General features: G+C 41.3%; 8 protein-coding genes across 8 annotated transcripts; 5 read left to right on the top strand and 3 right to left on the bottom strand.

Annotated features, from left to right (window-relative positions):
* Positions 1-161: 161 nt before the first annotated feature.
* On the top strand, positions 162-2,027 carry PAS_chr1-4_0268 (Golgi matrix protein involved in the structural organization of the cis-Golgi; the record flags this gene model as incomplete). The annotated part of the gene is made up of 1 exon (XM_002490338.1): positions 162-2,027. One exon carries the CDS (start codon positions 162-164, stop codon positions 2,025-2,027), a length of 1,866 nt encoding a protein of 621 aa, XP_002490383.1.
* A 110-nt stretch (positions 2,028-2,137) lies between these two features.
* Positions 2,138-2,710, top strand: PAS_chr1-4_0267 (uncharacterized protein; the record flags this gene model as incomplete). The annotated part of the gene is made up of 1 exon (XM_002490337.1): positions 2,138-2,710. One exon carries the CDS (start codon positions 2,138-2,140, stop codon positions 2,708-2,710), a length of 573 nt encoding a protein of 190 aa, XP_002490382.1.
* Positions 2,711-3,004: 294 nt separating this feature from the next.
* On the top strand, positions 3,005-3,760 carry PAS_chr1-4_0665 (uncharacterized protein; the record flags this gene model as incomplete). Its single annotated transcript, XM_002490336.1, has 1 exon — positions 3,005-3,760. The coding sequence occupies one exon, from the start codon at positions 3,005-3,007 to the stop codon at positions 3,758-3,760; it is 756 nt and encodes a 251-aa protein (XP_002490381.1).
* A 108-nt stretch (positions 3,761-3,868) lies between these two features.
* Positions 3,869-4,678, top strand: PAS_chr1-4_0265 (Hypothetical protein; the record flags this gene model as incomplete). Its single annotated transcript, XM_002490335.1, has 2 exons — positions 3,869-3,877; positions 3,944-4,678. The coding sequence occupies 2 exons, from the start codon at positions 3,869-3,871 to the stop codon at positions 4,676-4,678; spliced, it is 744 nt and encodes a 247-aa protein (XP_002490380.1).
* A 1,980-nt stretch (positions 4,679-6,658) lies between these two features.
* PAS_chr1-4_0264 (Phosphoglucomutase) lies at positions 6,659-8,356 on the top strand (the record flags this gene model as incomplete). The annotated part of the gene is made up of 1 exon (XM_002490334.1): positions 6,659-8,356. One exon carries the CDS (start codon positions 6,659-6,661, stop codon positions 8,354-8,356), a length of 1,698 nt encoding a protein of 565 aa, XP_002490379.1.
* A 34-nt stretch (positions 8,357-8,390) lies between these two features.
* On the bottom strand, positions 8,391-10,850 carry PAS_chr1-4_0664 (uncharacterized protein; the record flags this gene model as incomplete). Its single annotated transcript, XM_002490333.1, has 1 exon — positions 8,391-10,850. The coding sequence occupies one exon, from the start codon at positions 10,848-10,850 to the stop codon at positions 8,391-8,393; it is 2,460 nt and encodes an 819-aa protein (XP_002490378.1).
* Positions 10,851-11,132: 282 nt separating this feature from the next.
* Positions 11,133-13,157, bottom strand: PAS_chr1-4_0263 (uncharacterized protein; the record flags this gene model as incomplete). Its single annotated transcript, XM_002490332.1, has 1 exon — positions 11,133-13,157. One exon carries the CDS (start codon positions 13,155-13,157, stop codon positions 11,133-11,135), a length of 2,025 nt encoding a protein of 674 aa, XP_002490377.1.
* Positions 13,158-13,488: 331 nt separating this feature from the next.
* Positions 13,489-14,552, bottom strand: PAS_chr1-4_0262 (Alpha' catalytic subunit of casein kinase 2; the record flags this gene model as incomplete). Its single annotated transcript, XM_002490331.1, has 2 exons — positions 13,489-14,405; positions 14,465-14,552. 2 exons carry the CDS (start codon positions 14,550-14,552, stop codon positions 13,489-13,491), a joined length of 1,005 nt encoding a protein of 334 aa, XP_002490376.1.
* Between the last annotated feature and the right edge of the window lie 77 nt (positions 14,553-14,629).

Genomic DNA, 14,629 nt, shown 5'->3' with positions numbered 1-14,629 from the left:
ACCCCTATCAGCTTCAAATTGGCCCATATTCTCCAAGAACGCACAACGATCTGTTTACTGTAAATACTAATTTATAACATCTCTCAATATCTAATAGGAGGAGTCAATGTGCAGAAGCGCGGTCCTTACAATAAGTTGTCCATTTTTCAATTTGATTCCAAATGAATGAATTCACGGATTCAGCGGTCATGGAAAATCAAGATGGATGGGATGACTGGAACGAAACTGCTGAGAGTGATTCTGGTTTTAATGAACCTGAGTTGAATCCAGATCCTTCAAGCATTCAAGAGGAATCAAAGGAACAAAAGCCCGTGGATCAAGTTGATGACTCGCCCATTAGACCCTTACCAGTGGAAGAGAAGGTCAATAATGCCCTGCAAGAAACCGATGAATTTGAAAAGACTGAGGAGACTGAAGTTGAAAACAAAGATGATCAGATAACTATTCAAGATGCTCCTCAAAATGAAAAGGAGATACAGGAAAACGAGGAGGAATCGGTAAATGAGAATGAAGATATCAGCACGGTTGCGGACTCAGAACCAGTCGGCATACAACAAGATCAAGTTCAAGATGAAGATCAAAGGCCAGCTGAAGACCACCTAGCTGTGAATGAAACCGCTCATGAAGAAACCAGTGAAGTCAGCAATGAAATCCAAGATTCTGTTGGCGAAGAAGGATCTGTTTCAGAACACGAACCAGGGCCAGTACCAACCGTAAACGTGGGATCTACGCCTATACAAAAATCAGTTGAAAACTTCTCTTCCACGCCTGTACAAGATGTAGTTGAACCTGCAACCCCAACATTGACTCCAGAAGGAACTAAGGCTTCGAATCCTAATACTATGTTTGAACTAAACACAAGTGCTGCACCTTCAGAACCACCAATCAAACCAAAAGAAATTCCGTCTAATGGATCCAAGGTAACTAATACTGATAATAGTATTATTGAATATTTGCAAAAACAGTTGGAAGAACAGACTCAATTGAGGGTTAAGCACGAAAACAACTATCAAACACTTTTGGGTAAACTATCTTCAATGAGAACTGTTTTCAGTAAAATGAAACAATCGCAGGAAGAGCTGGAAGTGGAAAAAGCAAATGTAAGAAGGCTTGAAGCTGAGAAGCTCGAGTTTATCAAACAGGCTGAACAACTCAATGAGGAGTGCGGTAAACTAAATGATGAAGTTCAAGAAATGAAAAAAATTCAGGAGCAAAATGAAAATTTTAATGCAGAGATTAATCAGAATAAGCAGGAGCTTGTCTCTTTGACCTCAGATCTAAAGCAAAACGTACAAGAAGTGGAGAGGTTGAAATCAGAGCTAAAGCGAGCCAAATCTGAAACAGAAGAGTATTTAATGGCTTTGAGCGAAGAGAAAATCGTAAAGAATAATCTAAAGAGTGAGATTGCAGAGCAGAAGCAGCTACTTCAGATAAAAGAAGAGGAAAAAGGTTCAATTATGAAAGAAAACTATAATCTAGAAGAAAAAATGAAGGAGCTGGAAGCAAAAGTCAAAAGTCTGGAAAATGAAAAGAAATCTGAAGAAGCAAGCTTCCAGACTCGAGTCAACATGTTGAAAGATGAGGTAGAACAATTGAAGGCTAAGCATGAAGAAGATACGGCTCAGCTGAAACAGTTAGAACTCAAGGATACTAGGATTACCGAATTGTCAAACGAGGTGAAAGAGAAGCAACTACAGATTGGCACATTAAGGCATGAAGCAGTGGTTTTGAACGAGCATCTTACCAAGGCATTAAAGCTAATTCGTAAAGATTCATCTACTGAATCAGTTGACAAATTGTTGGTTTCTAACCTATTCATAAGTTTTCTGAATATGCCTAGAGGAGACACCAAGAAATACGAAGTCCTCCAATTGATTGCCAACTTTCTTGGGTGGGACGAGACCCAGAAGGAACATGCAGGTCTCATTCAAAACCCAAATTCCATTAAGAAACGTGGAGCCAAGACTGAGTCATTTGTTTCCTTATGGACCGAGTTCCTAGAGAAAGAGACCAGCACTTCCAAATAGTATAGGGACCCTTCTATTACCAGCATTCGATAGTCGTGTCTTGTCCCAATGTTGACGATCGAATGAGAGTTGACTGATTTGCAGAACTCATCAATAATACTAATCAAAAAATGTTCACGCTAGCAGCCCGTAGATTGGCAATTAGATTGCCACGAGTACGATTCGGATCTTCATCTGCTTACGATGAGGCCCTTGCTACAATTCGTAACGATCTAAAGTTGAATTTCCGATTCAAGGCCGATGTTCTTGAGAAGAACGTGATCAGATCTATACTGGCTGAAACCAAGAACTTGGAAATCGACAACAAGGACAAGGATCTGGATGAGTTCAAGTTGTACGACCTCTTATCCAAGATGATCAAGCAGCGTCAAGACTCTGCTGCCATTTATTTGAAGGAAGGGTCTCCAGACAGATTTCGTCAAACGGGCTGGAATGAACTAAGAGAAGTTGATTACATTACCAAATACTTGGAAGCCCTACCTGTAGCTAGTGCAGAGGAGATTGAGGCCAAGGTTGAACCAATTGTCCAATCTGTCTTAGAAGAGGAAGGTGAATTAAAATCTCCAAAGGAGATTTTCTCTAGAATTCCATGGAAGGTGGTGAACCAGGATTGGCAGGCGAGTGAAGGTGCTGTCAAGAACACTGTTTTGAGGCTGTATAACTTGTATAAAACTGACGCATAAGTGAATGAAGAATAGACTATTTATTATTACACCAAATCATTGAAAAATGCTGTAAGGGTGGAGATTTCAAGACTAGTCGATCCCCCGTTGGAAACAACCCTAGGCTCTCCACTCTCTCTTGACATTTGTGCTTCTAACCCCTTGAGTCTGGCCCAATGACTATAGCCGTCTACATTACCCTTCCTGATCTTCACCTTTCAAGCCCATTCGCACCACCATCTCTCTCGCGTATATATCCTCTCTGTGTCCTGTAGGTCTCTTTCTTCCCTTACTTGCTAACACAAAACCCTAGTAATGAACTTGATATCCCCTCTATTGCTGGTTATAGCTCTAGCCTATGCCGAAGACCCAGTCTATAAGGCAGACAGTCTTCTTGAACATGCCATGTTCCAAAGTGGCGAGAACCTTGGACTTCAACTGGGCTCTCCTGCCAGTGTAGTAACTGTTTATGTGACTCGTACTGAAACACTTACTGTTACCGAGGCTCCCTGGACTACTACTACGAGCTCCTTAAGTCATCACACAAAAACTGAAGACTCTACCTTAACTTGGTCCCTTGAATCACCTCTGAGTTCAGTTAAAAACTCAACTGATTGCCCTGAAGACCAACCAAAGACTTTAGTTGGATCTACTACCGGACAATGGATTGAAACCACAACTCCTTATCCCACTCATTCTAGTGAACATCTTATTTCCAGTAAAACTGGTTACTCTACCGATCTTACATCTACTTATTCCAGTATTCACTCAACTGAACCTCCTTCATTGTCTCACCCAAAAAAGACATACACTGAGGAGACCTTTACTGAAACTCATACTAGCCATGGATCATATTCTTCAGCTTCATCTTCTATATATAAGAATGACCAAGTCCCCAAGAATTCTACAGCTCCATGGTCTTACCAGGTGCGTCCTACACCCGTTGTTGTAGACGAGGACTTCCCAGATCTCTTAGATGTGCCCAACTCAGCTAATCCACCAACTTCCTTTAGATTGGTTTCTCTGCTAGGACTACCGTTGATTCTGGCAATTGGTCTTTTAACCCTTTAGGCTACAGAAATATTCTGTAGGGCCACCTATCTGCTCTTTCTCTCTTTCCCTCTTTTGCTCGAGAAATTTTGCAAGGAAAACAATATACACTCAACCCAACTAACATACATGTCAGATGTGAGTAACCGACCCAATGGTAAACATTAGCCCAATCCAATCTTTCCGATACTAACAAAATGGCAGTTAAAACGTACCGTGAGAATTACTACGACTCAGAACGTACTCAAGGATATACCGCCCATAGAGAAAGGGTTCCCGATGAGGAAATGGTCAATTTCCGTGTCTTTACTTAATGATCAAGGCAAGGAAATCCCAGCTACCATCTTTGACAAAGTTACTTACCACCTGCATCCCACTTTTGAGAATCCAGTTCGTGTGTTCAAGCAGCCTCCGTTCAAGATCGAAGAGCAGGGATGGGGAGAGTTTGACATGAAAATCGCTTTGACCATTGCTGAAAAAGGAGGAGAACGCAAAATCAGCCATGATTTGAACTTTTTGAAAGAAAAATACATTGTGGACCACGTAATCTCTGTTCCAACCAACAAACCTGGACTATTGGCCCTGTTAGCTGAGAGTGGGCCGGTTCCTTCGTCCGAGGGGGCCACCACTCCAGGGCTGTCGAGTGTAACAGAAAAACGTAAAACCAGCTTGGTTGGTGATGTTAAAGCAAAAAAGGTCAAGACTAGTTCTGGTGCCGTAAAAGGTGGTGTTGATTTGGAGAAGTTGGCCGATGGGCTGACTAAGTTGTCCGAAGATGACCTCTTGGGGGTAGTTCAAATGGTTACCGACAACAGGTCGCCCGAGATGAATATCAAGAACGATGTGGACGAGGGAGAGTTTACAATGGATTTGTACAGTCTTCCTGACAGTCTACTGAAGAGTCTGTGGGAATACGTCAAGAAACATGCTGATGTGTAGTAGAAAAAAATAATACAAAATAAACGTGCTTTGGATTTGAAAAGTAGTATCTCTACGCAGGGAGAGGGTTGACCTTTCGCTGTTCATGCCATTTAGGTGGATGGATGATTTGGGATGAAGGACAGTAAATCCTCCAACCACAGCTTTTATCTTTTTACTAGGAATTGAACGCACACGATTACTGAAGATTTCTTTGGTTTTTGGCAATATGTGGCAAGGTAGCACCCAATTGAGGACATTTTGGACTTATGGAGCAGAACTATCCGCTCCGTTTTTGTTAAGAAATTGTGGTAGTGAATCTGAAAGAACAAAAACAGGCAATATAAACACTGCTATGGTCAAGATCACACTGAGTAAGTAGCATCTATCCAGGTACATCGTAGATGATCATTTGGATTTTTCACCACGTCACTCACTTGGTATTAATAGTTGAACTCATATTGAAGACGTTCACAAGTTCTAATATAATCTATGAGATCTAAACTAGTTGATAAAGTAACTTTGGATTCTTGTGGTGATCTTATGAAACCATTGCACAGCGACTACTAGGGATTTGCATCGAATAACAGTGGATGTTGACGACAAAGAGAAATAGACGGAGCAGATTTATTTTATTATTCCAGTTGAAAAGCTTATTTAAATGATTCAAGCCTTGACCACAAATCAAATCATTCAAGTCATATCAGAAAGTCCCTTCTGATGCTGGAAAGCAGCCTTTGAAGGACATTTGGCAACTGATGTGATACTCTACCTGCCTAAGAGCTCTGTATAAGGATTATAGGCTCCTCCTCATGGGGAAAACCAAGGCTGAACTTGCTTATCTCCTCACATTCAGAGGTTACTAAAGGCGTCAAGAATCCATCTGAAAACAATCGGGGGCATCTTGCACCAGTTGGCGAACCAGGGGACCGATAACTTTCAGATTAAATGTCAGGAAATACCGCATGCTGAGATCTGTGGAAATATGCAAGTCAAGCGATATGCAGGTGATGAGATCGAGAAAGTGAATAATCTTAAATCTGTTTGCCTTGCCAACACAGCCAATCCTTGAACCAAATGAACCAAGTGAGGGCATGAAATTCCTCAGTAAGCAAGAATTAGCAGGATTTCTGTTTCTTCCCTCTCAAACGCCTAATCTTGAGAGCTTGGACTAACAACGATCAAGTACCGAAAAACTACTCTAAACACTGACTCCCACTAGTGACAGAATCAATGAGGAGTATGGGCATTGTTCTTGATTTATAAATCATTCTTTCCAAATCTCTGTGATGCTACTAAAACCAACTATATGGAAATAGAAAGTATATTCAGTCATTTTTGTTTGAAAACACTGGGCATTTTCATTGCCTAAGCTGACAATACACGATTCTTGTTCATTGCCGTGCAAAAAATGATTACTTCCTAACGCTAATCTGTAATCAGTCTAAGCCCATTCCATGTAGACGTTTCTCTTTATGGTTGGAGTTCAGAAAACAACCGATTCAAGCCATACGTTTTGCGAACAATCAGGATTTACTCCACAGCAATCCTTCAAATCTCATGCAGCTTTTGCAAACCACTTGAAGTAACAACCTCCAAAATTCCACCAAACAGACAATCTAGTTTTAATAGTTCTAAAACATCATGTGGATCTCGAGATCTGACTATTATTCACGCAATTACCTAATGACGGCTCATGAAGTCGCCCCTTCCATTCAAGAGGGGATAGGAAGTAGCCGTACCAACAAACTTAGTCTGTAGCATGCGGTCTATTCATTCTCAAGTTAAAGACAACGTAAAAGCATGCTTAGCACCCTTTTAATCTCTTTGTCACCTGGAAGAGCAGCAGAAATGGGGGGTCTCCATCTGCAAAGTACAGAACAATCACCTGGTTGCTTCCTTTCGCGGGAGCACTCCACCTTTGGGGATGTCTTATTGTCTCATCTCTTCTACCCCAAAGTTACCTACCTACCCAGCATACAAAACTGTTAAGAGTGCTCAATGTCATTTAGCCCTAGAATTGTTCCAACCACTGCCTTCTCGGATCAGAAGCCAGGTACTTCCGGTCTCAGAAAGAAGGTGACGGTCTTTCAGCAGCCAAATTACACCGAGAATTTCCTCCAAGCAATCTTTGATTCCATCCCCGAGGGTGCGCAGGATTCGGTCCTTGTAATTGGTGGCGATGGAAGATATTACAACGATACAGTCGTTCAATTGATTGCCAAGATTGGCTTGGCCAACGGTGTCAAACGTATCATTGTAGGACAGAATGGTATTCTATCCACTCCGGCTACTTCCCATATTATCAGGACGTACAAGGATGTCAAACCTACAGGTGGAATCATCCTGACCGCTTCTCATAATCCTGGTGGACCAACTAATGATCTGGGAATCAAATACAATCTCAGTAATGGTGGTCCGGCACCAGAAACTGTTACTGACAAAATGTTTGCCAAATCATTAGCCTTGACGGAATACAAGATTATTGAGAATCTACCCACCATTGACCTTTCTAAACTGGGACTCAGCAAATGTGGACCATTGGAAGTTGATATTATTCATTCAACAGAGGCTTATGTTGAAATGCTAAAGGATATTTTTGATTTCCCACTGATCAAGTCCTTCATCAAACGTAGATCCCCAGAGGGGTTTAAGGTTCTGTTTGATGCATTGAATGGTGTAACTGGTCCTTATGGAAAGTCGATCTTCATTGATGAATTAGGACTGCCGGAGTCTTCAATTCAAAATTGTGTTCCCAAGGCTGATTTTGGTGGGCTGCACCCGGATCCAAACCTTACCTATGCAAAGACCTTAGTTGACAGAGTAGACAAGGAAAACATCGCGTTTGGTGCTGCCTCTGATGGTGATGGTGACAGAAATATGATTTATGGTGCCTCTACTTTTGTATCTCCTGGTGATTCCGTCGCAATCATTGCGGAGCACGCTGAATCTATTCCATATTTCAAGAAACTTGGAGTTCACGGCTTAGCAAGATCTATGCCAACAAGTGGAGCTTTGGATTTGGTTGCCAAAGCAAAGGGCCTCAATGTCTATGAAGTCCCTACAGGATGGAAGTTTTTCTGTGCTCTTTTTGATGCCAAAAAGCTGTCCATTTGTGGGGAAGAGAGTTTCGGAACTGGTTCTGACCATATCAGGGAAAAAGACGGTTTATGGGCCATTGTTGCATGGCTGAATGTCCTTGCTGCATTTGATGCTCAGCATCCAGAAATTGAAGGAGGTGCCACTATTGCATTAGTCCAGAAAAACTTCTGGGAAACATATGGTAGAACTTTCTTTACCAGATACGATTATGAAGGATGCGAGTCGATCCCAGCCAACAAATTGATTGAATTCCTACAAGAGAAGGTTGATGATACCTCTTTTGTTGGTTCAGAGCTAGCTCCAGGCTACACAGTCAAGGAAGCTGCTAACTTCTCATACACCGACTTGGATGGTTCTGTCTCATCAAAGCAAGGTTTGTTTGTTAAGTTTACTTCCGGCTTGAGATTTATTGTCAGACTGTCTGGTACCGGATCTTCTGGTGCCACAATTCGTTTGTACTTGGAGAAACATACATCTGACAAATCTAAGAACTCTTTATCTGCATCAGAGTTTTTAGCCGATGATGTCCGTTTTGTGTTGAACTTTTTGCAATTCCAGAAGTTTGTAGGTAGAGAGGAGCCTGATGTTCGTACATGATAATTGAAAGAAAATTCTATTGTTATTATACATTCTATGTAGTCCAAAGACGGGCAGTAGCATCTGCTCCAGATGTGAAGACCCATGCTTCTTTGGGATGCCATTCCATATTCAATACTCCTAGACTCTGGATTACGCGATGACCAGTTAGCTTCTTCAAAGGAACTAACAATGGATTGGACATCAGATCATCATAAACGGTACCGTGGAAAATATGAACCGTTCCATCGTCGGAAGCTGAACCGAATAATGGTAGCCCTCCTTTGTGGAAAGCAACAGCTCTGACAGCTTTCTGGTGATACCTCATTGTCTTGTATGGCTCTGAGGATAAATCTAAATCATGCCATAGCACTCTCTTGTCGTAAGAGGCAGTGATAACATTGTCACCTCTTGGATGTATATCAATAGAAGCCAACCATCTTGCCTGAGATACTAATTTCTTCACTAGGACCTGTTTCTGTAGATCATAAATTCTAATATATCTTTGTGATACAACAAATAGCTGAGGCTTGAAAGGATGGAACTTAGCGTCCATGATGACTCCTCTTGATTTGTTGAATGGGGCCTGCGAAATATGTCTTGAAAGCTGGTGCACCAAAACAGATGTTTTTCCAGCATTAGGCGAGGAGGTGACAAAGTAGTCACCTTTACGGTGCCATGAAATCTTCTTGATGACAGAGACCTTCTTCATAGAGACAACCAAGGATATTCCTCGATCAGCTTGTTCTGGGGTTGGCTTAAACCAGGAAGTGTGTTGTTTAGTAACGGCTTCGGTGGTGTCTTCGTCGTCAGATGCGTTGGATGGACCCTTGGCAGCCTTGCGAATATTTCCGTGTTTAGCATAACCAAAGCCATGCTCAATCTTAGACTTCGCAGCATTTTCAATATCAAATCCAAAAATAGGAGGCACGATTAAATAAACGTGCTCTCCTGCGGCAATTGCTAAAATTCCTGAGTTTTCAGCTGGGTTCCATGCTATGCATTCGATAAAATCTTCTCCCTTATGGCTCTCTGTAATAATCGTAGTCTTGAAAACTTCTCTACCAGATACAACCTCCCAAACTCTCACAGTACCATCGTCAGCACCAGTAGCCAACCAAATTCCTGAGGGATGAACGGATAGGGCTCTGATACGACCGCTGTGACCCTCGTATATAGTAGAACAACGAATAGGGAAGGGACGCAGATCTTTTGGTGATGGAAGCTCGGGAATTAGAGAATCCGGGTCGACATTCAACTTGGCTTGTTTCACTCTTGGAGCCAAATATAAATCTAAACTTCTCTCAAATATCTCCTTAATATTGTTTGCATAACCAGGAACCTTTCTTAGTGCCGTGAACTTTTGAGGGATCAACTGAAGTTTACGTTCACTTGGGTCGGTTTCCTCCCATTCTTTTCTTTCTTTTTCTGTGAACAAATACTCTTCTGGAGGGTTGTAACTCTCCTCATGTGTAGGAGGCGCTAATTTAGGAGCTCTCCAATTGTTCTCCTGATCAACCGTATTGTCCTCGGCGTCCTGCCACAGATCATAAACCGGATCTTCAATCTTTTCTTCCTTGACCTTGTCAGGATGAACAATCCGACCTTCTCTAATAGCAGTGACCAACTTGAGAATCTTGACTTGTTCCTGTTGTGATGGGACGAAACGTCTCTTTGGTTCAGGCTTGTCAGAAAGAGGCATCACTTCGACCTTGGAGGAAAACCATTCAACAGTGTCTTCATATGGATCAAGCGTTTCATCGGTCAGCTCATTAGATTGAATTCGGCGAATCAACTCCAGCTCGTCTTGCGTAAGATTCATAACCCCACCAGTATTTCTGTCTAACAAGCCAGTCCAACCGGCGGGCAAGTCAATGCTTTCCAACAATTGTTCTAAAGCGGAGCCCTTAGCTGGACGCATGATTCTCTTACCATTGATGTCATAACCAATGTGGGGAAATTCTTCATAAGCTGACAGAGGAATATTCCCGACAGTGTTAAATTCTTCCTTTTCGCTGTCATCAGACTCGTACTTAGGGTCAATTTCAGGTCTAATTAGTCTCAATTTACCATCTGAATAGGTTGTTTCTCGTATACTAGTTGAACCTTCCGAGTAGCTTCTAATTTTAATGTTCTTGACTTTGTCGGTCAACGAACTTGTTTCTTCCTGTGGTTCTGAAGGAGCATCTGACTCGGAAGATTCATCGTCTCCTTCTTCTTGAGCTAGCATTTTGTTCAGCTCAACGTCTGAATCTGACTCCAATTCAGGTTCTTCGTCTGCCTCTAATCCTGTATCTTCTTTGTCGTTCTCATCTGGCTCCTCCTGATGTTCATCAGCATCATCTTCTTCCCCCTCATCATCAGAGCCCTCATCGATTAGACCATCTAAGTCGAACTCCTCTTCCGAGGAATCTAGTTCCACAACATCCTCTGGAGAAGGTTCTTCATGAGCACGCTTCTTCTCATTTTTGGATCTTGCTGATTCCGTCCGCTTGTTTGCTGAACGTGTTACCATTTCCAAAGGTTGCAGTTTTTTCTTAGAGAACTAGTTTAACTGTAATCTAAAAAAAAATTTACAGAATACTCTCTTTCATACTACGAAAAAAAAAAAAATACGAAGAGGTGTTCAAACATCCGACATCTAGGGGTGACGAGGAGTGAAGAAAGTTATATGAACATTCTTGCCAGATGAAGTTTCTCAGGCGTTGCCTAACTTTTCTAGGGTAAGTAATTATACGTACAGAAAAGTTGTTGGTAGTTTTACAGAATCATTATGCTATGCAGTTCGTAATTTTCGTTATTGTTCGTTCCTACTATCAATTGATAATCTCTCCAGGTCTACAACAAACTGGCTCAACGGGGCATTAGTAAGCTCCGTTACTATCTGCTGGACCTTATCGTATCCTTGAGCATTTTCATTCAAAGTTTTGAAATATTTCTGCAATGACGAGCTTAGCTCTTTGTCCAATTCAATGGTTTCATTCTCCAGTAAGGAACCTACCGTTGAAAGAAATGCTTCCAGCTTCAACCCACGCAATGTATTGTTGTTCTGATTTATATCCGATTCAAAAATTTCATGAATCTCCGATACGGGAAGTTTGTTATCGTCGTTGAAAACCCTCTCCATACAAGTGGTAAACTCAGACTTATTGAGATATCCCTTGGCCCCGATATCGCATTCTTGAAAAAGTTGTTTGCAATTATTTAGTTGCCAGTCAGGTATATCATATGAGTCCGTCGAGCATGCGTACTCTTCTTCTATGAACTTGAGTCTATCGATGATCTGTAGCTTGAAAATGTTGGTCAGCCAATTTTCCAACTCGTTGAACTGAAGCTTGCACTCATCATACTCCATATTAGTCAGTAGGTGAGCAGTGTGATATTTTTCAAGCTTTTCAAAAAGAAGTGATAACTCAAGAAACAAAGAATCAAACTTCTTGATTTGCTCAGAAAGCTTCTTGAGTTCTTCCACTTGATATTCTAAGCTATCCATTGAGAGAACCTCAAAAAGTTTCTTATTCTGCGTGAAAACATGCTGTTGGAACTCGTTGACTTTTGAAAAAAATCTAGAATACACAGTGGCTTGAGCATTTCTGGTAAGGTCATCAGTTATTGTGGAAAAGGTGGACTCGATTTGCAATAAAGATGTCCAAAGATTGTCTATATCGTGAAGTGTGATATCCGGATTGTATGGAGCAAATGCGTATCGACTAGTTTTAATTTTAATCTTGCTTAGTAACGTTCTCAATTCGACTCTTTCTTGCAGCATGGGCAACTTCTCGGAACTGCTAAAGTCAAGTAGATTGGATCTTTCTTTCACTAGGATGTCAACAAGTTTGTCAATCGATTGTGTGTCTATTTCATCTAGTTTCTCATATTCGTCATATTTCAGATACAAAGTCTCAAAATGACGGATCCAAAGTTTGATTCGTTCCACAAGAGCTTCAGCCCTGGTATCGAAAGCACCTTGTAGTCTTTTTAACGATTCTGTCACCTTGACAAACTTCGTAATATGCAATTGTTCATCGATAGTGTATTCAGTGTCGGGAGTATTCGGTTCGTCAATACTAAAGTTAGCTGACGCCGAACGAGAAATCGAACCCAAACTCGATTCAGAGGTATGTGCAAACCTCATATACCATTCCACAATATACAACATGACTGATTTCTCATCCGGCTCAACTTGCAATAGATCTTGAGGCTGAATCAACTTTGGGATACACAGTTCATGCTCCGCCAATGTTAAGACGGTCGTAATCACCAGTTTTCTATCAGACCAATCTTGATTGGAGAACTGGAATTTACCACTACAATGAGCTGCGTACAGAGCAGACAGGGCCTTGCCATCATTCCAACTGGTTGAAAAATTTGACACATGAACATTGTATTTACTCGTTACGGATTGGACCCACGCCAATAAGAATGAACGCTTATCGCCAAAGCCGCGGTCTTTCGAATCACTTGAATGCTTGACGATAGTATAATGAGAAATAATAGTCCAGATTAATCCCAATAACAATTTCAAGTTTCCTTCCACTATATCATCAGAGCCAATGTTATGCAACTGCAACCCATTGAACTTCATGAACTCCAAGCTCACAGCAACATTTTCCATCTTTTGAACAGATAAGAACGGTCTTGAATGAACAGGCTGAAGACTGGTATCCTCGCTCAGGGCATACAGTAGTTTAAGTAGTTTCAATCCGTCTGAAAAGTCCTTTCGAATATCTTTGATGGGGGCTTCATCGATAGATCTCAGTTTACTATTAATCCAGTTGGTAAACGTTCGGGTCTGGGTTTCCACCCAATCAGTCTTGGCCATTTAAACGGTTCTTAGCAAAAACAAGGGCATAAGTTTTGCTCAGTTTCAGGCCAAAGGATCTGATTTCCGGAATTGTAAGTGAAACACAGGATACGTGCAGACTGGAACGGGACCTTTGATAAATGAAACTACTGTTCACGCGTTTGGTAATTACCTAATCAGGAAGTCAAAGTTAATTGTTATAAAAATAACTTACTATGTCCCACCACATCAAACCAAAAGATTAATGAGTGAATATTTAGTGATACATTAGTTAGATTAGTCATACCATATCAAAATATAAGAGGGTAAAAGAATACTGAAGCAAAAATAGAAAAAGAAATACTTCTTACTATTCTTCCGGTGTTCCCTCAAAATAAGGGTGCGCCAAGGCCTCCTGGGCAGTGAGTCTCTGTTGGTGGTCGTACACAACCAGTTTGTCAATAAGGTCAAGGATCTGTTCGTTGTCAGCCAGGTGTGAGTTCTTGCTGTTGATAAATGATCTCCAAGGAACCCTTTCATGTTCTTTCAACACTCCATTGTAGTCTCTGCTAAGCTCTATTCCATATTTGTTACAGTAGGCCATCAGATCATGAGTTCCTAGTACTTGCGCAATCTTGTCCAATTGATCCAAATTGGAGTCACCCTTGAACATTGGCTCTCTTCGAAAAACAATAGCTGCCAGCATAGCTCCCACGGACCATAAGTCTAGGGAGTAGTCGTACTGCTGCAGATTGATCAGCAGTTCAGGCCCCTTATGATATCTGGACGCCACTCTTACGTTCAAATTACCGCCTGGATGATAAAACTCGGCTAATCCCCAGTCAATTAATCTTAATTTTCTTTGTCTTGGGTCAATCATCACATTTTGAGGTTTAACGTCTCTATGAATGATACCCATGGAGTGTGAGTAGTCCAACGCCTGCAAAAGCTTGGAAAAGTAGAATTTGATATCATCGTGGGCAAACTTGGGGTATAAAGTTCTAAAATCTGCATTGGCAACTCTTTCAAATATAAGAGCAGGAATCTTGGAACTCTGATCTTGCACCAAATCTAAAAGTGCCACAATGTTTGGTCCTCCTGTCAAATTCTTCAAAATCTTTATCTCTCTATGAATTTTTTTCATTTTCACAGGTTTCAGCACCTTGATAACACACGATTTATTGTTCAATATGTTCATTCCGGTGAAGACTTCGCTATACTTTCCTCTCCCAATTTTGTTTACTATCTCATAGTTGCTTATGTCCCCCCAAACAAGCTGGTAGTTCTCTAGTGTCGGTTAGTATCTTCAAGTTCAGTGGTACATCTATTGATTGCAAACAACATACCATAGTCCCAATATTCTCTGTCTCTCTTTTTATTGGCATCGGCGTATACACGGCTAATGCTATAAACTCTCTCTTCAGGCACAGACATGATTTACAAGTCACAGTGTGTTCAACCGTTTTTCGTCGCAAGTGTTGGTTTTTGAGAGATTGTTACCGTCGTGTACT

The sequence above is a fragment of the Komagataella phaffii genome, chromosome 1 (assembly GCF_000027005.1).
Source record: "Komagataella phaffii GS115 chromosome 1, complete sequence".
NCBI lineage: Eukaryota > Fungi > Ascomycota > Pichiomycetes > Pichiales > Pichiaceae > Komagataella > Komagataella phaffii.
This window is presented reverse-complemented; position numbering and strand designations above follow the sequence as displayed.